We start from the raw sequence: 21,258 nt of genomic DNA on the forward strand, positions 1-21,258 counted from the left end.
AACACCGACTTCCGTCCTCCTAGCACAACTCCATTGCCTTTTCAGCTTGTATGGCTTGACGAAGCAAGCTGAGATGCTGGAGAGGCCCACACTGCAAGGGGCTGAGGATGACCGCCGGCCAACAGTCAGCAGACCTTCAGTGCAAGAGCCTGTTAAATTACTGGATCCTGCCAACATCATGAATGATCATGGAAGGGGGTCCTGTCTCAGTCATGCCTTCCGATGACTGCTGCTCAGTGGGCACCTTGATTATAGACTTTGAGAGACCCTGAAGCTGAGGGCCCATCTAAGCTGCACCTGGATTCTTAATCCACAAAAACTATGGGATAACAAATGTTGCTGTTTCAAAGCCACTAAGTTGGGGGGGGGGGGTAGTTTGTTAGGCAGAAGGTAACTAGGTAATGCACATACGTAAAGGAAAAACTACCGACTGTACTAAATGCCCTGAAGAGGGGGGCCTGGGTGGTTCAGTCGGTTAGCCATCTGACTTCAGCTCAGGTCGTGATCTCACAGTTCATGGGTTCAAGTCCCGCGTTGGGTTCTGTGCTGATGACTCAGAGCCTGGAACCTGCTTCAGATTCTGTGTCTCCCTCTCTCTCTGCCCCTCCCCCACTTGCGCTCTCTCTCTTAAAAAAAAAAAAAAAAAAAAAAAAAAAAAAAAAGCCCTGAAGAGAGTTTTGTGTGCGAATTAACCAAGTCCACTGTGGGTGTGGGTGTGTGTATGTGTGTGTGGAATGTAGGGCACCAGAGGACAGTTGGTATAAACATAGATAAGAACTTGCTGTATTTGAGGGACTGGGAAGCTGGGCTGTTGTATCATTGCCTGCCCACGTGGATACATAAAATTACAGGGGCACCTGCGTGGCTCAATTAAGTGTTTCACTTCTGCTCAGGTCATGATCTCACCATTCATGAGTTTGAGTCCCATGTCAGGCTCTGTGCTGACAGCTCAGAGCCTGGAAACTGCTTCAGATTTTGTGTCTCCCTCTCTGCTCCTTCCCCACCCACCCCCTCAAAAATAAACGTTAAAAAATTAACCATCATAACGTTATGCTCTAAGAAAATCTGCCCACCTCAAGTCATATTCTAAATTTTCTCCTATGATCTTTATAATTTTGCCTTTAAAAAAAATTCCATTTGACACACATTCAAAAACAGGCCACACTAACCCAGGGCAATAAACACTAAGGCAGCGTTACCCTTGGGGGATATGAGGGGAGATGGGGGAGATGACTGGGTTCTGTTCTTGGCCCCGGTGCCGATGACAAGGGCATGCTCCCTGCATGAAAATTCATCAGGCTGTTTGCTCATGATGTGTGCACTTATGTGCATGTGTTACGCTATGAGGAAAAGAGTTAGCAGCCTAGTAAGGAGGGAGAGAAGAGTGGACCCCTACATCTACCTGACCTTACAAAGAGCTTCCGACAGCCACGAGCCGAGCGGAATCTGTGGTTCCATTCTCCGACCTGGGCACAGAAGGGATCTGTATCTCCAACCCTATATTGTACCAGGCACCCCAGGACGGCGGCCTTGTCATGGCACAGCGCCCAGCAGAAAGTCCATGGCTATGAGGATTTACAATCCTGAAAGGGAACCAGGTCTGAAAGCACAGCTCTGACCCCTAGGGCCATGGCAGTTTCTAGCCTCCCGCCCAGGTGGTTTCAGAAATGGATGTAGCCTCGTTCTTTCTGTCCAGAGGCCGCACGCCAGCCCTGGGATGGAGGCACGTGGGAGGCCGTGGTGCCGGTGCGCCACCTGGTGGCCCGAGCGTCTCACCCACAAGAGTCCCTTTGAAATCATTGCTTTTCAAAAGGGAGAGGAGGTGGAGGGGTGCTGGGAAAGCCATCTCAGTTTGGGGTTTTCAAGTCACCCAGGTTGACGCACAAAGTTTGTACTGCAGACTTACAGGAGCCCTCTAGAGCCAGCAAACAGACTGATTTTGTGGGGGCAAACTGTTCAGGACAAGTTTACATAGGGCCCACCAGGTGCCGGCAATACCGAGGGTCGTCCTCTGGGGGTGTGCCGGGCACTGCGGGGGGCTGGTTGACATCCCTGGCCCCAGCCCCTTGAGCTGTGACAACCCCCCACACCCGCCACGTCCCCAGACACTGCCCGGTCCCCTAGGGGAAGCACTGACCGCAGGAGACCCCTCAGCGTCCTGGGACGGAAGCTGGGTGGGCTTGCAGCCCGGCACCCAGGAGCCTGGGGGTGCAGGACCGGGAACAGACCCCCATTTCCATCTGCTGCTGCCCTGCATCCCAAAGCTCCATCCACTCCCGGGAGCTTTCTCCAAGTCACGACTTATGCTAACTCTGTGCTTAATTGCCGTTTTTTTCTCCCCCTCAACGCACCTCTGACAGCAACGTTCAGAAAGATCCTATTTCTACCTCGTGTGGGATCGGGCAGTAATTAAGCGTGACACACTTCTTGTCAAGGCACACGGAGAAGCTGCCAGCTTCTGGGAGGAGATGTTGACAGCCGCTCCTTTTCTTCCCCTCATCCCACTCTGCCAGTGGTTCCAACACAAAGTTTCTGGAGCTTTCCTGAACACTTAGGCTGGGTGTGGGGCCGCTCAGGGACGGACACACAAGACAGAAGAAATGAGATTATGTGGGAAGACCGAAGACATATGTAGATGTTTCCAGAACGTATGGCTGGTATTCACGTGCCAGCCAGTGCTTCTGAACAGGGTTCTCCAAACAGATGCATCAGCACCACTTGGGCCGCCCACGTGAAGGCCAGAACCGATGGGGGCTGGCGAAGCAGCATCCCTGGCCCCCACCTGCTCCATACCAGGAGTGTGGTTGCCACGGCCACAGCCATCCTGACGCAGACCGGTATCCCCAGGGCAGGGCCGCCCGGGTGAGCCCAGAGGAGCCTCACGTGCCCTCGGAGATGCGTGCTAACCTCGTGCTCACGAGAGGGGTGCTCCCCATGGCAGCCGCAAACCTGGAAACTGGGTCTCTCCACCCATGGATGGAGCAGGCCACCCGCAGAGTGGGGTCCCCAGGCAGTCCCTCCTGACACAGAGCACTGGGGTGGGGGCCGGGACGAGCCGCTGGCGGGACAACTTCCCTTGCCTGCAGCAGTTATAAAGGGAGGCCCCGGGGGTTACCCAAGGGAGAATGGGTGGACTCTCAGAACACACTAGAGAAGGAACATGGAATAGTCTCCCTGTTCTCGAGAGGCCAGGAGTCCAGGCTGGCCCCTCAGGGGAGGGTTATGGGAGATGAAAACAAGGGAGAGAAAATACAGAACCAGCCCAGAGATTCACTGTTTCTGGAATCGTCTGTGATCTCGGACATAGAAACTGCTTCCAGCCTCGTCACACCAGGCGTTGACAAGATTCACACCCAGCATGTGCCAGAGGTAGGAACTCCAGGCTGGGGGCTTCTAGAAACTGGGGGCAAGAAGGTAAGGGTGGCGCCAGAGGTCAATGCAGAGCTGAGCAGAGGTCACGATGTCTATTTATTCCCCACACGTTATGCTTGTCACCATGGCTAGCACTCAAGAGTTACGACACATCTTGCCAGACGCAGGACGGACCGCGGCAGCTGGCAGTGGCCCGTCTTCCTACTAGTTACCTACAACACACAGGGTACTGGGTCTGCTCGCAGACAGCTGACGACACCAGGGAACCTCGACCGATCCAGTTGTCAACGTCGCTGCTGGTACAGCGGGGCCAGTGGACCTGCCCCCCAACCCCCACCCGCCGCCCCCAGCAGGGGCCATGGGGATGTCTGAGGTGGCCTTGTGTCCTGGGCAGGTTGCCCACCCTGGAAGCAGCTCTGGTGGCACCAGGGCCCCCCGCCAGCCCCCAGCCCTGAACAGGACAGAACCTGCCAAGAACCTAGACATGCCGGCCAGCAGGGTCACCTGTGGGCAGAAGGGCAGTGGGGCTGGGACACCCAGCTGGGGACGGGCTGGAAGGTCATGATCTGCCCCCTGGGGTCTGTCGGTCACGAGTACTGGGATGAAAGGGTCAGAGGAGAAGAGATGCGTGTCCATCAAAATGCTCTATCGGAAGTCCCGGTACCTGGTCCTGTGCGCCCCAGGACGGTCCCACCCCTGCTCCCGCTGGGGCGCGAGGCAACGGAAATTGTCATCGAGGAAAATGCATCTGAAGAGCTCCTCACGCGAAAACCCGCAGTCCGAGGGGCAGGGCAGACACTGGCGCCCAGACCGCGGCTGGCAGTGAGCTCATCCGAGCAGGGCGCGGCTGGGGAGGCCAAGGTCGACTCAGAAGTGTCTTCTCACCGGGCTGCGGAGGCCTCTGAAGACAGACCGCAGGGGCTGCAAAATGGGGCTCTGAGAGCCACGGGTGTCCCTGACGTGGCTTGACATAAAACTGGCTGCTTCCTGGACAGGGGCTCGAGAACGACCCCTGCCCTGGAACAGTCTAAAAAATACTTTAGTGACTGGGTTTTCTGGGAGCTGGTCTGCATTCACAGCTTGCTGGCTCTGTTTCGAGAGGGGTCTGGGGGCCATGGGAGACTACAAACAGGGAAGGAAGGATGAAGGGCAAAACGAAAATCATAAAAGTCCATCTTAACATGCAGGTCCAATTTCTTTTTCTTTTAGTCCAAGGGGAGAAGACGGCAAAATGCGAGAAGGCTTCCAGTCGGTGGGAAGGAGCTGGCGATGCTGGGAGGGCTGTGGGGAGAGGACACGAGGGCCCAGTCAGGGTGTGGTGGGCACGAGGCCAGACTTCGGGGATGGCGGTGGGGACGGCTGCGGCCCAGGCGGCACCAGCCCTGTGACGCTTCAGCCTAAATCTCTGTGGTTCCGTGGCCCCACGGCCATGTTCAATGGGGTGGGGGGAGGCAGCACCACGTCAGCACAGACACAGAACTGCGCTGTAGGTTCTGAGGCCACAGACAGGGAAACATTGGCAGAGGTGTCGTGCAGATGAGCTTACGACATACAACAAATGCAAAATTGATCTTAACTATGTTTCGTTCTATTTTTTAAGAGTGCTAAAAAAAAAAAAACAAAAAAAACTGGAAAAAAGTGCCCAAATAACTAACATTAGGTGTCGTGGGCAGAGAGATCAAAGTTGTTATTCCTGTTTCTTAATATTTTTGTCTTTTAAAATCCTTAAAACTGTTTTTTTATTTTTTTAATAACTTCTACACCCAGCACGGGGCTGGAGCTCCCGACCCTGAGATTAAGAGTTGCACACCCTGCGACTGAGCCAGCCAGGCGCCCCCGTCCTTCAAAATTTTTAATAGAAAAATCACAGTTAAAGGAGAAATGGGATGATAGAAACGCCCAGGCCTCTGGGCGGAAGCCCACTATGCCAGGAGGCAAGGCTAGTGGACACAGGTTGAGGCCAAGGGCCCCTAGGGTGGCCCCGGAGCCAGCCAAGGTGGCCAGGAGCCCTCCAGAACACCCCATTTGTTTTCCAGCTGTCCCTCATTAACATCCACTCACCACAGACACACATGCAGAGAAGCCCAGGGGAGCACGGGAAGCAAGGGGCCGGGCTGGCCTGTCATCCCACCCCTGGAGACCTCCCTGGCCATCGTGGTGGCCGCCCACTCTCTGCAGGCCCTCGGGCAGCAGCCCTGCCCGGGAGTGGTGGGCTTTCAGCCCCTCTCTGTATAAAACCCACCCACAGAAGGGAACTGGGAAGGGAGAGGCAGGATTCGAGCAGAAGCACCTCGGAAAGGGGCCCGATGGCCCCAGACACCACCCCCAACCTCGTGCACCCGGGTCGTCAAACAGAGGCTCTCACCCCTCACGGCCACAGTGGACTCGCGTGGGCCATCACTCCTGCTGGTCATCGTTGCTGGCACTGGGGGTCCGACTTCGGATCTGACTTCGGAGCTGTTCTATCAACTCTGGATTCTGCTGCTGCATCTGCTGGGCGAACTGCTGGCCGCTGCAGGAGGGGCGTGCCCGGGCTCAGCTGGTGGCCCCGGGGCACCCTCCCAGCCACTTCCTAGGCGCGTGCCCCCACAGGCAGTGTGGCTACTCACTGGGTCCCGGTAGCGGGGTCTTATCGAGCACCCAGGGACACAGCACTTGCGCTTTTGTTCTCGAGGGCGGGCCCCCACCACCCCAGAGTCCCACCAGGCACGTCTACTCACGCCTGGATGAGACTGGCCAGGTCATTCTGTGAGGGGCTGGTGCCAGGAGTCCCCAGGGGGTTGTGGCCGCCCGAAATCATCCCGGACATGCTGCAAGGAGAGAGCCCACGATGTGCACAGACAGCCTGGCCTGCCCGTTCCGGCTGGGCCCTGCTCCTCCAACACGAGCTGCTCTCTGCCGCCACCTGGCGGCCCCTCGGGGCCCAGAGCTGCCCAGCCCACCCGTCCTCTGACAGCGGCTGCTGTGAACGCCACCGGCTCACTCGGGAACACTCGTTTCTGGCTTAAAGACAGTGGTCCTCACGACTGGGGGGCTCCTGGCAGTGAGGGGTGGGGGCTGACCAGGCGTGCTGTTTAGCCCCCACGGCACCTGGTACACAACACCCCCCCCCCCCCCCGAGTGACGGCCCCAATGTTAGCAGTGCTGCGTTCAGAAATTTTGCTTTAAGATTTAACCACAGCCCGGCAATTCTTAAGTGACACAGAATCACCACACCACACAGCAAGTCTACTCCTGGGCGTTGGCCCAGAAGAACTGAACACAGGCGCTCACACACGACGCTCAGGGAGGGAACCAGACACGAGAGGCCACACGGGGTGTGAGTCCACGTGTGTGAAACGTCCAGAACAGGCTCGTCCACGGATGGGAAGGGGGTTTGTGGGGGCCAGGGACCACGGCGGGGGGGGGGGGGGTTAAAATGCCTATCATGGGGACAAGGACTCTTTTTGGGATAATGGAATGTCCCGAAATTAATCAGCGAGGATGGCTGTACAACACGTTGAATATGCTTAATGCCTCTGCGTTGTAAACCTTGAAACAGTTACAACAGGCAGGTTTTAAGTCACGTGTGTCTTGTCACAATGGAAAATGTAACCACAAGAAGGTCAAAGGCACACGGTTGTCACTTACAGCTGCTGAACTTGGGGGTTGTTCATCAGGTTTGACGCCTGCAGAAAGGAACACATGATCAGACACAGCAGGCGCCCAGGGGCTCCTGTGCACACGCTTCCCAAGGGCGCTCGGCCTTCCTGACGCGCTTCCATCCCGCGTAAGACTTGTCTTTAAAGAGACTCCCAGGCACCTCGTCATCTCCTACTGGCTGCTTACTCTTTGCTGTGCAGATGTATCCAGATCCGTTTTTCCGGCCAACGGATCTGTCAGCACAGTTGGCCTCTTTTGTTTCCTCAGTTACTATCACTACCCTGCATGCCTGCGTTTAAACTTAACTCCCCCTGAGGGTTCTCTCCCTAGGACCGACTTCAGGACGCGGCTGAGTGGGCAGCTAAAGCGGGGTCTTCCTGACGTGGCTCAGGAGGGCTGGCTAAATTCTGTGAAGGGCCAGGGTCAAGGTTCTCGGCCTTATGGGCCCATCCCTGCCCCAACCAGACAGCCCTGTGTCGCCGTCACTGCACGGGTGTGGCCGTGTGCCGACAAAAATACAAAGTGATGCCCGGCCCATCGCCATGCCTGGCTGGCCGCCTCCTGCTGTAGTGGGGATGCTTCTGACCGCCGGAAGGCGCAGGATTTCCCTCTTCTGGACACTTGGAAACCCTGGGCCCTGTGGCCACTGTGAAAGAACTTGCATGTGTGGGACCAGCCCCAAGGACACAGGCGGGTGCCTGCCTTCAAAGGACAGCGCTGCACAGAACAGGTGCTTCGGGACTCAAGTCTCTGGCGTGGGAAGCTGGGACCTCCACCTTGGTGGCATCCCGGGCTCCTCGGTGTGTCCTCCTCCGAGGAGCAGGTGCAGCTGTGAGGCTACCAGGGTCTCCACAGTGTGAGGTGGAAACCGAGCTGGAGAGAGGGATGCTGTTTTCCTGGGTCACGCGACCGTGAGAGGCAGGACCCAGTCTGTCCTTTGTGCTCCATACTGAGGGGGTCTCACTGGGGGCGATGCTGCCCTAGCGACAAGGGCGGTGTCTGGGGATGTCTGTGCCTGTCACGCTGGGGGGCTCCTGGCATCAAGGGGTGGAGCCGGGGATGCTGCTCAGCCCCCAGCGCCCAGGTCATGGCCCCCAGAGGAGCCGGAACCCACGAGAGAGGGGGGAGTGCGGATTACCATGCTCATGAAACTTGGATTGTTCAGCAGGCCAGCAATGTCAAAGCTGCCGACACCTCCTGTCTGTGGGGAGAAAAGCCCTGGTGAGTGGTCACAGGACCACGGTGGCCGGCCCCGCCCCCAGGAACCAAGAACTGAGACACAACACCCCACACGGGGCCTGTCCAAATTCTAAGAGGCATACGGCTCAGACATCCCACCAACCAAGCAGCCAGGCCTCGAGGCCAGAGAGCACTTCGTGAAAGGCACAAACCAGTTATGAATGTTTACAAGAGCGCCATCCTTCACGTTCTAGCGTTCTGATGTCTTGGGCCCGCGTGAACCCTGGAGGACGGTCCCTCAGGGTGAGCAATTCCCAGAGAGAGTGAACAGTCACCTGCGGGCCACCTTTAGTGCACGAGCCAGTCAGCCATTCCCCAGGGCCTGGCATTCGGCCACCAGGGCTGGCCCCCATTCCCCAGACTCTGCTGGAATTGCTCGCCTAGCTGATCCTAAGCCTGCATCCCCTGCCTCCCTGCTCCTCCCCCAGAAACCACCACAGGGGCACTGGCTTCCTGGCCGACCCTGGAGCTCCTGTGTGTGGCCCTGCCTCCCGTTTCCGGGGCCTGTGGGGATAAACTTTTTCCTTTGGGACAGGCATTTCTGTGTCTTTGTCTCCTGCCGGACTGGATTAAGCCGCCAGCCCTGAGTGTCTCCCTGGCCTGCCCGCCAGGGCCCTCTCTTCCCCGGGGCCACTCACGGGACTTGGCGTCTCCCTCAACTTCAGCTCGGCTATCTTGAGGTTCGACTTGTAGGTCTCGTTGTCGGGGTCCAGCTCCAAGGCCTTCTTGTAATAGGCCACTGCCTCGGTGTGCTTGTTCAAACTGGAGAGCGCGAGGCTAGGGGAGAGGCACCGCGACGTGGGGGAGGGCCTGGGAGGCTGCCCGAAACCCCAAACCGCTCCAGTGTCACTGTGGCCAGCGTCCGGTGGGAATGGCATGCGAGAGCCATGGGGGCCGAGAGTACAGGCATACGAAAATTCAAAGGCACAAGGGCTGGTGCCCCAGAGGGACCCACGCAAAGAGCTTGAAGGCCTGAAGCAGGGGGCCAGAGGGCGGGGTGGTCAGATGTGGCCTCTGTTCCTGGCACAGAGCTCTTAAAACCCTAAACTTCCTACGTCATAGGCGTCTCCTGTCCTTTGTAACGAGCCCCTTGAACCCCATCTGAGTTTATGCCAACGATGTGACTCAGGGTGGGGCTGGTGGCCAGGAAGACCAAATTTCAGATCTGAGTTGGGGGGAATCTCAGGGCCCCCAAACTTCTAGGAGGGAGAAGGCTGGAGAGGCTATACAACTCTTCAACAATGAGATCTGGAGAAGGTCCCCGCTGGTGAAGGTAACCACGTGCTGCGAGGGAGGCCACCCCACTCCAGGGGGATCCCCTGCACCCTGCCCTGTGGACCTCTTCGTCTGGCTGTTCACCCGTGTCCCTCGATCAAGCAGGAAGCACGGGCGTGCTCCTGAGTCCTGCGACCTGCTCTCGCAAACCACGGAGGCGCGAGAGCGAGAGTGGCAGGAGCCCAGACAGCGGGCGGATCAGAAGTATGGAAGGCCCAGACGTGAGTGGGGCCGAGTCCTGACCCTGTGGGGTGTGACACTTGGTCTGGGCAGAGTCAGGACTGAAGCGAACTGCAGGGGTGATGGGAAGAGGAGGAAGCGTGGGACGCAGGGGAGGGGTCTGGGAAGACAGACACCACACACCGTACGGGCGCACTCACCCCATCCGGCCGTAGGCTTTGCTGTAGGACGGGTCTATGCAGATGGCTCGCTCACAGTCCTGCACGGCCCCTGCGTAGTTCCCCAGTTTGCTGTAGGCCGCCGCTCTGGGGAGACAAAGCGCAGGTCAGGGGTCGTGCGCCTGGCTCGCTGCCACAGAGGGGCCTCGGCTTCCCCGTCTGTCAGGCGGGGCGGACGCGGGGCTGCCGAGGCTTCTGCCTGTGGAGCAGCTGTGCCGGGGCCGCGGCAGCCTCCCGGGGAAACCGAGGCTGAAGGAGGCAGAACAGATCGGCCCCACCCTGCCCCGCACGGGGCGGCGCCACCGTTGGAGGGCTGGTGCCTGTTCTGCGTCAGGGAGAACCTACTAGAAAAGAACTGATCCGCCACGAGACCCCTGTCCACGCTCTCGACTTGCCGCATTTGATAGTTTTTCTCACTGGGCGTTTTTTAATATTCCCCTTTACGCTTCCCCCAGTTTCTGAAGTACAGAAAGACATCAGCTAGAAAGCACGGAGCGGCTACGCTGGCAGAAGCGGGGTACAGGACTCTGTACGACATGCCTACCTTTTCTGTCCACCCGTTTGTGTGATCGCCCCAAAAAGAGAAAGACATTAAAGCTAAAGCAGTTTCACCCTGGAGACCACGCGGATGACGTCCGGTGCCCCCTCCGGTCTCTGTTCTCTGCTGGTTCCTGTGCCTTTCACACGAACGTGCGATTCTGTCCCACGTCCCATCCAGTCCCTCTCGTCACCAAGAACCACTCGTGAGCAAGAAAGTCCCTACTGGGAGGCTGGGGTGATACGGCGTTCCCTTCAGAAGCACGAGCCAGGGGTGCCTGGGGGGCTCAGTCGGTTAAGCATCCTACTCCTGGTTTCGCCTCAGGTCACGATCTCACGGTTGGCTGCGCTGACAGCATGGAACCTGCTCGGGATTCTCTCTCTCTGCCCTCCCCTCCCCCCACCCCCCGCGTACGTTTTCCCTCTCTCTCTCTCTCAAAATCACTAAACATCAAAAAATTTAACTCAAGTACAAGCCAGATGCAACTCTTCACAGTTGGCGACAATGCTGATGTGAACACAGGAATGAAACGCCACCCAAGCGTTGGCTTATCTCTCGTCGCAACACCCGCGTGGAGGATGGTGCTCCCTAATTTTAAGGCCGCTGTCAACGCTTACTGACGCACTCCTGGCCACCTGCCACTGACTGCTTCTCAGGGGCTGCGGTGTAACAACCCCTAGGGCACTGTTCGGACACCTCTCCTGGTCTCCCGGGGACACGCGGAGACCCCTGCCTGCCCAGGCCCCACGTGAGTCCCCGCCCCGCGTGAGCCCCAGCTGGTACCTGTTACAGAAATAGACGGCGTTGGCGGGGTTCAGCTCGATGGCTTTCCCGTAGAAGTGCACGGCAGCTTCAAAGTTTTCCACTTTCATCTGCTCGTTTCCTAAAAACAAGGGAAAACTGGTGACCCCCGCTGTTCACAGGAGACCTGAGGGCTCTGACACGCGGGCTCCGCTCTCCCGGGCGTCTGTGGGAAGGCGTGAGGAGAGCCTCGGGCGGGACGCAGCGCTCAGTCGCTCGGGGCGGTGGCAGGTGAGAAGGGGGCGGCTGCGTCCGGCATCTCGGGGCTCGTGGCCCAAGCCAGCACCGAGGACAACTGTCGCTGCTTGTGACATCTGGAGACAAGTCTCCGATACCCTCACTTCTGCTTCTCCCCTCAGAAACAGCCAAGTTTAACGAGATGTAACTCACGTAACATAAAACTCACATTTTCAAAGTGTGCAGCTCGGTGGTTTTTAAAATATTCAGTTGTCCATCACTGTAGTCACTTCCAGAACATTCCCTCTCCCCTAAAGAAAGCCCCGTCCCCATCAGCCATCGCCCGCTCTCCTCCCCCAGCACCCGCAAACCCCCCTCCTGTCCACGGATGAGCCTCTTCTGGACGTTTCACACACGTGGACTCACACCCCGTGTGGCCTCTCGTGTCTGGTTCCCTCCCTGAGCGTCGTGTGTTCAGGGTCCATCTGCCTGGCGGCGGGTGTGGGCGCCTCGCTCCTGCTGGCGGCCGAGTGATGTTCCTGACTATGGATGTGTCACGTTTTGTTTATCCCTTTTACTGGTCTGTGGACATATGGGCTGTTCTCCCTTTTTGCTGCTGTGGATACGCGCCTGCATTTTTCCCGGGCCCACGGCTCTCCCCAGGAGACCACGCCATCGGGTGACCGCATACTGTCAGAACGCCTTCCATGGCGACGGCCCGCTTACGCCCCCACCAGCCGCGTCGGGGGCTCCACCCCGTGCACATCCTCACATCCGCGTGTTCTGCGGCCCCCGGCCCCCGAGCCCCTGTGCCGTGGTGCTGCGTGACAGCGAGCCCCCCGGCTGCCACACCCTGGGGACCGGCCCGCCTTGTCTCACCTTCGGTTTTGAGGCGCTCTGCCTCCGCCGAGTCCTCCTCTGAAGGCGGAGTTCGCTCAGGGCTCCTCAGGTCCTGCGGCGCCTCCTGGGTCCGAGGCAGGGATGAGCTGTCTCAGGGGCGGCCCTGCCATCTTCCTCCTCCCAGCCCCGCACCTCTGGCTGCCCTCCTGCTCAGGCCGCCTGAGAGGGCAGCTGAGCTCCGAGGGAGACGCCTTGGGCCAGGTGGCCGGGCCGAGCCCCCATCCGCCCTGCCCACAGGCCTGGCACTGGCGCTTGTTACACTTGTTCTGGGAAGCCCAGACGCTCACCCTGCCCTCGGCGGCTGCTTCAAATATTTCCGGAAGAGTCTGAGGGAGAGCGAGGTCGCTGTCCTCCACGGTCACCCCAAAAGCAGTCTCCAGGCACTGGATCGCAACTGTGAGGGAGAACAGAGGTGTTTTCTTCTGAACACAATCCCGACTTTGTGACTTTGGGGGTCAGATGGCCTCCCCACCCTCAGCCCCACGTGGCTTCCAGGCACCGTGGGTGCCCTACCCCCTCTTTCAAGAGAGCCTTTCTCTGATCGCCGGAGTCACACACATGCGGTAGTGGTGGAGAACGTTCTGGAACCGCACCTCGATGAAAGATGGGTAGTGACGAGAATACCTGCAGGAGACTAGGGTCTGCACGGCGGGAAGGAGGGAGGGCGGTGGCCCACACGTACCTTCCAAGCTCTCCTGGGCGTCGGACGAGAGCCCCCCGTGCCGCAGCTGGTCATGCAGGAACCGGATAATGGCGTAGGCCAGGCGCTTCTTGTTATCCATCTTGTGAAAGGAAGAGACAACGCCCGGGGGTTCTCGGGATCTGTGGACCGAAGCAGAGGGCATGCGGGCAGTGCCCCTCCCCCCCCGTGCCTGGGGTACCTGGTGCTCTACGCCCCTGGACTGCTGGGCCCTGGCTCACCAGGCCTGGCCCTGAGGAAGCCGCTTCAGGCACACGAAACAATTTAATCTGAATGACAAGTGAGGGGAAATGGCTACGACCCCCATTTCACGGATGAGATGCTGGGGCTTTCATGGGCAGAGGACTGCTCCAGCCTCCTGCCTCCTTATTCTAAGTTTTTTTTTCAGGTTTACTTATTTTTTGAGAGAGACAGAGGCAGACAGAGAGAGGATCCCAAGCAGGTTCCATGCTGTGAGCACAGAGCCCAACTCGGAGCTCGATTCCATGAGATCAAGACCTGAGCCAAAATCAAAAGCAGGACGCTCGAACAACTGAGCCCCCCAGGCAACCCTGCCTCCTTACTGTGAAGAAAGTGACGTGGCCTTAACCGTCACCACCCTTTCGCAGACTGAGTGGCACACGGGGGCTCCCAGGGGTGTGGAGGGCCAGACTGCCAGCACTACTCCTGCAGGTCTATGAACCCCGAGTTTTGAGCTAAGCACAAGGCGGACCACAGTCCCACCTGCTTTTCCATTCAGGCTGAGAAAACAAACTGACGGTTCTCCTAGTCCTGACACCCCCGAGGGATACGAGGGGGTCGGACAAGTGTTGCGGGGGGCAGGGAGCAGTGGGGGGATGGGCTGGGGGAGGGGGAGGGCCCAGAGGCACCGGTCCCTTTCCTGGCAGCCAGAGAGCCTTTTCTTGGTCCCTCCACGATGTGCTGGATTCCCAGGCCAGGAGTGACCCTGCCCCAGGGACTGTGGACCAGGTTTGGGGAAATCCGTGGCCATCACAACGGGGTGCTCCCAGTGTTGAGTGGTGAGGACCTGGGATGCTGTTTAGCCCCCTGGCACCGAGGATGTCCCCGTGATGGGAGAGCTCTCTGGCTCCAGCATAAGCAGTGCCCAGGGGAGAGCCCTGGTGTGGAACGATCTGGTGGGAGGGGTCCACCACCTGGAGGCCTATGATGGGCCAAGCACTGTACATAACACCATCTCCTTCCCTCTGGACCATGACCTCCACGGTCGCTCCCACTGAGAAGGGCACCAGGTGGGGGCTGGGGGTCCACAAGGAGCAGCCGGCCCGAGGCGGCTCAAGTCCACCCGTGCAGCCAGAACCCGCAGCATGAAGCACCTTGGTCTCCCCAAAATGCCTCTGTGCCCCACAGAACCAGAAGAGTCAGTCATTAGGCCCCAGGCTCTACAAACTGGCTGGCATCAGACTCAGATGATGTGAATATGCAGACGGCTGGTCGGGGCAAGCGCTGTCAAGACCCCTGGCGCTGGCCGGCCTCAGAGACCTCTCTCTGTCTCCGGTTCACGGGAACCTACGTCCATCAACAGCTGCTTCGTTCGTAAAGGTGGGGGAACCAGACACGAGAGGCCACAAGGATGTGACTCCACGTGTGTGAAACGTCCAGAACAGGCGCATCCATAGACAGGAAGGGGGTTCGTGAGGGCTGGGGAGGGGATGGCTGATGGGGACACAGTTTCTTTTTGAGGTGGAACGTTCTGGACTTAGAAAAAGCTGATGGTTCCACAGCAGTGTGAATCTACCAAAATCCGCTGTTTTAAGGTATACGGGTTATATCTCAATTTTAAGTAAGGAAAAAACTTAAAACACTTGTATAAAACTGGCGAGGGAATTAACGTTAAGGCTGGTAATGAGCGCCCCCCTCCTCCCCACCCGCTCCCATTTCTGGACACAATGACCCTTTACCCAGCAAGTGCCTTTGGCTGAAGAGCCTCCCCAGGACTGCAAGGTCTGGGATCAGGATGGGCCGCCAGAGCCTGTAGGACAGCCAGCCAGTCCCATCCCTGAAGACCTTAGGAGACACAGAGGGACCCACAGAGATCAACCACCACAACCCACTCATCTCGGGGGAAGCCTCAGAAGGGGAGTCACGCTCCCCAGCTAAGAGGGCACAGAGAGCAAACCAGTCTGCTGACCGCCAGATCTAAAAAGAACAGACACATGCTGCCAAAAACGTCAAAATGTTTTCATTTTAGGTATTTGTTTTGACAGCATTATTTACAATAGCTGAAAGATAGGGGCGCCTGGGCGGCTCAGTCGGTGGAGCATCTGACTTTGGCTCAGGGCATGATCTCGCGGTTCGTGTCGCGCCTGCTGCTGTCAGCTCAGACCCTGCTTTGGAGCTTCTGTCCTCCTCTCTCTCTCCGCCCCTCCCCCGCTCAAGCTCTCTCCCTCAAAAATAAGTTATCACACACACAAAAAGAGTAGACTGAGGAAGGAAATCCGGTCTTTAGCAGAAGTCTGCCCCCCCGGACCAAGTGGTGAAGCTGGGGGCGGGGGGTGCTGTGTATGAGACTATCAAGGCTCATGGAGGCAAGGGTTCAAAAAACTAAAAGACCAAGTCACCCTCCTTTCTGTGCCCCTGGCCCTTGGAACCTCAGGGCGTTTGCACGTGAGGATCCCTTGTCCCCACTGGATTTGAGGCACTCTGGCCTGATCTCCCCAGGATGAGCTCTCACTGCCGGCTTCCTGGGCTTCACCTGGTCTGTCGCTTGATCTTCTCCCAAATGGTGGCCCCTCCAAAGGGATTCACTGTCAAGAGGTCAGAGCGCCCCCTGGAGCCTGCCCTGGGCCTGGTATATGGATGACAGGCCAGGGAGCCTGATTTGCCTGGGAGGACAAGGGCCTGGAGTCAGCCTCAGGCTCAGCCATTTCTGCCCCATGCCAGTTTCAGGTCACTTTCCCCACTCCTAAGCTAAGGACTGCTTTGTCCCAGCCGACACCCTCACTTTCCTCTCCTATGAGATGGGGTAACAGAGATGTCCTTAACAGCTGTTCCAAGAACTTCTGACCTACGGGGCGTGTGGGTGGCTCAGTCGGTTGAGCATACGACTGGCTCAGGTCCTGATCTTGTGGTTCCTGAGTGTGCTGTCAGCACAGAATCTGCTTCAGATCCTGTCCCCACTCTCTGCCCCTCCCCAACTTGTGCTCTCTCAAAAAATAAATGTGGAAAAAAAAAAAAGACCTAACTCGGGTTTTCTCCACTATTGCTATCCGGGGTAAGATCATTCTTTGCTGTGTGTGTGTGTGTGTGTGTGTGTGTGTGTGTGTGTGTGTGGCGGGGGGATGTCCTGTTCACCGCAGTTTTTTTGTTTTTTTTTTTTTAATTTTTTTTTAACGTTTATTTATTTTTGAGACAGAGAGAGACAGAGCATGAACGGGGGAGGGTCAGAGAGAGAGGGAGACACAGAATCGGAAACAGGCTCCAGGCTCTGAGCTGTCAGCACAGAGCCCGATGTGGGGCTTGAACTCACGGACCGCGAGATCATGACCTGAGCCGAAGTTGGAAGCCCAACCGACTGAGCCACCCAGGCGCCCCTGTTCACTGCAGAGTTTAACAGCATCCCTGATCTCTGTCCAGTGTACCCCGAGGCGGGGGGCAGAATCACCCCCCAAGGGACACCCCCAGGAGTCTCTGTGTTCTGTAAGCATCTGACTACTGAGGTCCTGGGATGCTGCACATAATAGAAATACGCACAAACAGCGGAGGGAGGGAGGGTAACCCACAGGCACCGGGGCGGCCCTGGTTTGTACCCTCTGACCCCTGGGGACTTACTCTGGTGTCTAGTGTGGGCAGGGACTAGCCTCATTATTTTCCCAAATAATCAATGCAGGGTCTCTCCCGCTCAGCACTGCTGACCTTAGGAGCAGGTCGCTCTCCATGGGGATATCCTGAACACGGTGGGGGTTCAGCAGCATCCCTGGCCCCATCCCCCTCGATGCCAGGAGCACCTCCTTCCACAGTGGTAACAACCACAGATGTCCCCAGACATGGCCAAACCCCCCAGTGAAAGTCACTGGAAGACTCTAAGTCAGTACAAGTCAGACTTTTCTGGCCAAATGACTTTGCCGCACACTTTCTGAAAACCTGCTTGCGCAACATTTTGGGTTTCAGGCCTGCAGCAGAGGGAGCATGGGTCCGCTACCGAGGACTACTTCCGCAAGGTGTGACAAGGACCCACAGGGCCTCTGACACAGGTGGTCCACGAAACTGTCGCTTCTTTGCGAGACAGTTTGCAAATCTCACTTCCACGCAGGGGTTTTGGGACGAACGAGCCTTCTGCTTGCCACAAAGTGAGGCCCAGCAAAACACAAGGACAGCACTTTCCCTCGACTCCTACCAGGCACCCGGAACAATCACGACTTGTAGGGTTTTGGCCACTGGACAAAATTCTCCAAGGCAGCCCGCTCTCTGAACAGTGAGTGCTTTATGAGCTCTCAGGAAGCACCACGGAGGGCCCAGTTCGGGTGAGCCTGGTGAGGGTGGACGGACAGAGTCCCAGGGTGTGGCAGGGTCCTGGGGCCAGCTCCGCTGGTGGTCCTCACCATCCTTCCGCCTCTCAGTCCACCTTTTCATTTCATCATTAAACAATGAAAAAATCAGCCTCTATTCCTTTTATTTCCGAGCCTAGATCTGGTGAAAGGGAAAAAAACGGCATGCCTCGCTAAAAGGAGCAAGGCCTTGGTGCGCCTGGGTGGCTCAGTCAGTTAAGTGTGCAACTTCAGCTCAGGTCATGATCTTGCGGTTAGAGGGTTCAAGGGTTCGAGGGTCACGTCGGGCTCTGTGCCGACAGCTCAGAGCCTGGAGCCTCTTCGTCTGTGTCTCCCTCTCTCTCTGCCCCTCCCCCACTCATGCTCCGTCTCTCAAAAATAAACAAACGTTAAAAAAAATAAAAAGTGAGGCCTCCCCCCCACCTCGGGAGCTGAACTGCCCGCTGCCGCTGCCGGGGGCTTTCCGCCTCCATCCTGAAGCCAGAGCCCTGCTCACAAACAGCAGTGTGCAAAGTCAGTGCTCTACTCCTGTGTCTCAACCTAGCACACCTCCAGTGTCCGAGCAGGGCCATCTCAAGGCTTGAGCCCACGACCCTCGCCGCAGCCCTGTGTTCTTCTAAAATGCCACCAGAATGCCCTGTATGCTTTAAAACCGTCAAAAGCCCCCCGAAATGTCATGCGTGTGGGCGTGAGGCCCTCTGCCAAACCCTCAGGGGCTCCACTCAAACACAACTGCTCCAACCCATCTGGAAACTCTAACTCCCTTCAATACCGAGCCGCAAGGTTGCTGCCTCAGAGCTAGACGCCCTCTTTTTCTGGCAAAGTCCAAGTGCCAGTCTTATCACTGGCTTAGTAGGCTTTGAAACTCCTTGGTCTGTCATCTGTCCCCTGCCCTTGCCCCGACTATGAGCCACTGGACAGACACCTTCCCTTTGAACCCCAGCACTGAGCAGTGTTTGACCCATATAGTCTTGGGAAAATGTTAGATCCCTGTCAAATTCAGAGCCACCTGACCAAGTTCTTTGGGAAGAGCAGAAGAGACAACAAACCTTGGGTCTTGCCTCCCTACTAAAATTCCCTTTATTCCTTCAACCCTCTTCCTGAGTATTTCCCACAGGGGCCAGTGCTGGCTCTTGGCAAAAAAAAAAATAAAATAAAAATGTAGGATCCAAGTTAAGACCCCAGCTCTCCATCTGAGGCGGAGCTTCTAACCCTATCTTTGGAGTTGGCTCACCCTTCCAATACGACCAAATTACAAGCCTCAGGCAAAATCCTTGGAGCGTTGAGCACCTTCCAGGCCCGGGCTAAGTGCAGTTCACACAATGGCTTATGGAGGGGATAGGTGATCACTTTCTGAAAAGGGCCCAAGTAAGCTTCCCGGGCCACAGGGTTTCTGTGGCAACCACGCAACTTTCCTCTTGGGCAACAGCAGCCACAGTTAAGGGGCCTGCGATGGAGGCGTGGCTTCGTTCAGGAAAACAGGCTGCAGCTGGGTCTGGCCCCCCAATCACAGTTTGCTGAGACCTTGGCTTGTCTACCCCATCCCCATTTTACAGAAAAAAACACGGACACTAGAAAGATGGGGTGCCGCTCAAGGTCACCCAGCTAAGACACAAACCCGGACGTTTGAACCCAGCAGTCCGACTCCAGAGCCTCAACTCCAAGTGCTCTTTCCTCTCCCCACAAAACGTGCACAGGATATCTTGGGGTTCATCTCACCAACCCCACGTACACAGCTCATGCTGGCGAAGACTCGCTGGTCTAGAGCAGGGCTTAACTTCTGCACCGAGGGCACGGTGGACCCTTCATGGACCGTCCTAGGCACCGCAGGGTGTTGAGCATCACCCTGGCCCCACCCACTCGGCGCCAAGATCACACCCAGTCGTGACCACAAATGTCCCCCAGACACCGCCCTGTGTCCCCCAGGGTGACAGAACCACCGGTCTGGGGAGAGGAAAAGCAGACAGAATAATCAGAGATGGAAAACTAAAGGGCACGGGAAGAGCCTGCAGCCTGAGGGATGCGGGCTGCGCACACGTTTTCTGACACCTAATAAGAAACCCAGCGGTTCTCCAGTATGCTCTTAACAAGCAGCAGGAGCCCGGTCACAGAATGTTCTGTTTACTTAACCTCAGAGTGACCCTAAGAAGCGCATTCTCCTACGGCCCCTATTCTAGAAGGAAAGCGCTGCTCAGAGAGGCAAGCGACTTCCTCAAGCTCACACAGCCAGCGAGAGGTGGTGGGGCTGATCCTCAGCCTGACTCTTCCCGCCTTTAGGTCAATATACAGAAGCCCCTGGGTGTGAAAGACCTAACACCTGCTGAGCCCACTGAGCTCTCGCTTTGCGCGGGTCCCCGTGGCTTCAATCTTCCCGAGGGCCACCGCCCCCACCCACAAACATCAGACAGGGACCGTGACTACACCCGTTTTACAGAGGGGGCAAATGAGGCTCCGGGAACCCAAGAGGCTGGCCAGATCAGCCAGGTGGAGAGTGGCGGCGCTGGGACAGGACACCGACCGGAGCCCCACTAACGGGATACCTGATTCAAAGGGACCGTATTTCCGGGCCGAAGACACCTTCGTTGCTTGCGGGGCACTTTCACTTGCAGTTTCACCTCGAACCAGCACTTGCCGGGCCTCGGGTCCGGGTGAGGCGGACCAGGACTGGCGAGGGCCTGCCCGACGCCGCCCTGCCTCAGTTTCCCCTTCCCGCCGCCCACTCACAGCACCCAGCGGACGGCGGCCACCCCAGCCCCAGCCCCAGCTCTCTTTACGGGCCTTTGAGCCCCGGGAGCTCCAAGCCGCGGACCCTAAGCCCGTCTGGCTCAGCACCGAACACCCCCCACTCACCTCACTGGCGGCCGAACGCCGACCCGCCGACGGCTGCGCCTGCGCACCGCAGCGCTACCCGGCCCCGCCCCCGGCCGCGACGCTTGCGCGGAAGGAGGCGGCGCTCGTTGGCTTTCATTCTGCGCAGGCGCGTCAATTATCAAGACGGGCGTGGGGAGAAGTGACGTCATTCAGACGTTGGGGGTGGGGGGTTGGGAGGGGCTAGCTGGTCGTTAGGGCAACTGACCTCTGCGACCGATTGGAGGCCGGAAATCAGGACTGTCGTTCCCTCTCGAGCGGTAACAGCGCGGTGCATCGTGGGACAGTGGCGGACTCCCGCGCGTTTGGCAGAGCCGGTCACGTGGCACCGAGCCGGCCACGTGGGGTGGCTCAGTTTGGTATCTGGCGCCCAGAGCAGTACAGGGGCTCTGTGAATGCCAGTGACTGTTACGCGCTACGTTTTACGTTTATTCAGCCACCCATCCACCCGCGCGACCACAAATGTATTCTTTCATTCATTCCATCTATAAGACGTAAAGGAATACAGATATATTTGTTTACAGCAGGTGCCTAATAGTCAGCAAATGTTTTGCAAAGCAACTATCAAAACCAGGAAAGTGCCTGCTCTCGTTACTCCTACTGGGGTTGACGAACTCGTAAACTAGTAAGTAAATTAACACCTTTCGCTTGATGATAAAACGGCGTGCGGTGATTATGATTGGGGAGGTAATCTGGCTGTGATGGTTAAAGAAGATCTTACCTGTAGATGTGGATTTGGAGGATGAGGCAAAAAACTCCAGGTATGGGGTGCCTGGGTGGCTCAGTTGGTTAAGCATCTGACTCTGGGTTTCGGCTCAGGTCTTGATCTCATGGCTCCTGAAT

At 57.5% G+C, this 21,258-nt stretch overlaps 1 protein-coding gene across 3 annotated transcripts; it reads right to left on the bottom strand.

The window, feature by feature from the left end:
* Positions 1–3,455: 3,455 nt before the first annotated feature.
* SGTA (small glutamine rich tetratricopeptide repeat co-chaperone alpha) lies at positions 3,456–20,525 on the bottom strand. Of its 3 annotated transcripts, none has more exons than XM_060629806.3 (12): positions 20,398–20,525; positions 13,025–13,164; positions 12,630–12,736; positions 12,322–12,406; positions 11,248–11,347; positions 9,909–10,013; positions 8,892–9,030; positions 8,153–8,215; positions 7,003–7,040; positions 6,093–6,182; positions 5,762–5,884; positions 3,456–4,653 (listed from the first exon to the last, which is right to left on the bottom strand). In XM_060629806.3, exons 2-11 carry the CDS (start codon positions 13,122–13,124, stop codon positions 5,770–5,772), a joined length of 942 nt encoding a protein of 313 aa, XP_060485789.3. In that variant the 5' UTR covers positions 13,125–13,164; positions 20,398–20,525; the 3' UTR covers positions 3,456–4,653; positions 5,762–5,769. The 3 variants fall into 3 exon arrangements, with proteins under 3 accessions (XP_060485789.3, XP_060485788.3, XP_060485790.3); XM_060629805.3 differs by having other exon boundaries at positions 5,738–5,884; XM_060629807.3 differs by lacking the exon at positions 20,398–20,525 and adding an exon at positions 20,088–20,352 and having other exon boundaries at positions 5,738–5,884.
* Between the last annotated feature and the right edge of the window lie 733 nt (positions 20,526–21,258).

The sequence above is a fragment of the Panthera onca genome, chromosome A2 (assembly GCF_046562875.1).
Source record: "Panthera onca isolate mPanOnc1 chromosome A2, mPanOnc1 haplotype 2, whole genome shotgun sequence".
Lineage (NCBI taxonomy): Eukaryota > Metazoa > Chordata > Mammalia > Carnivora > Felidae > Panthera > Panthera onca.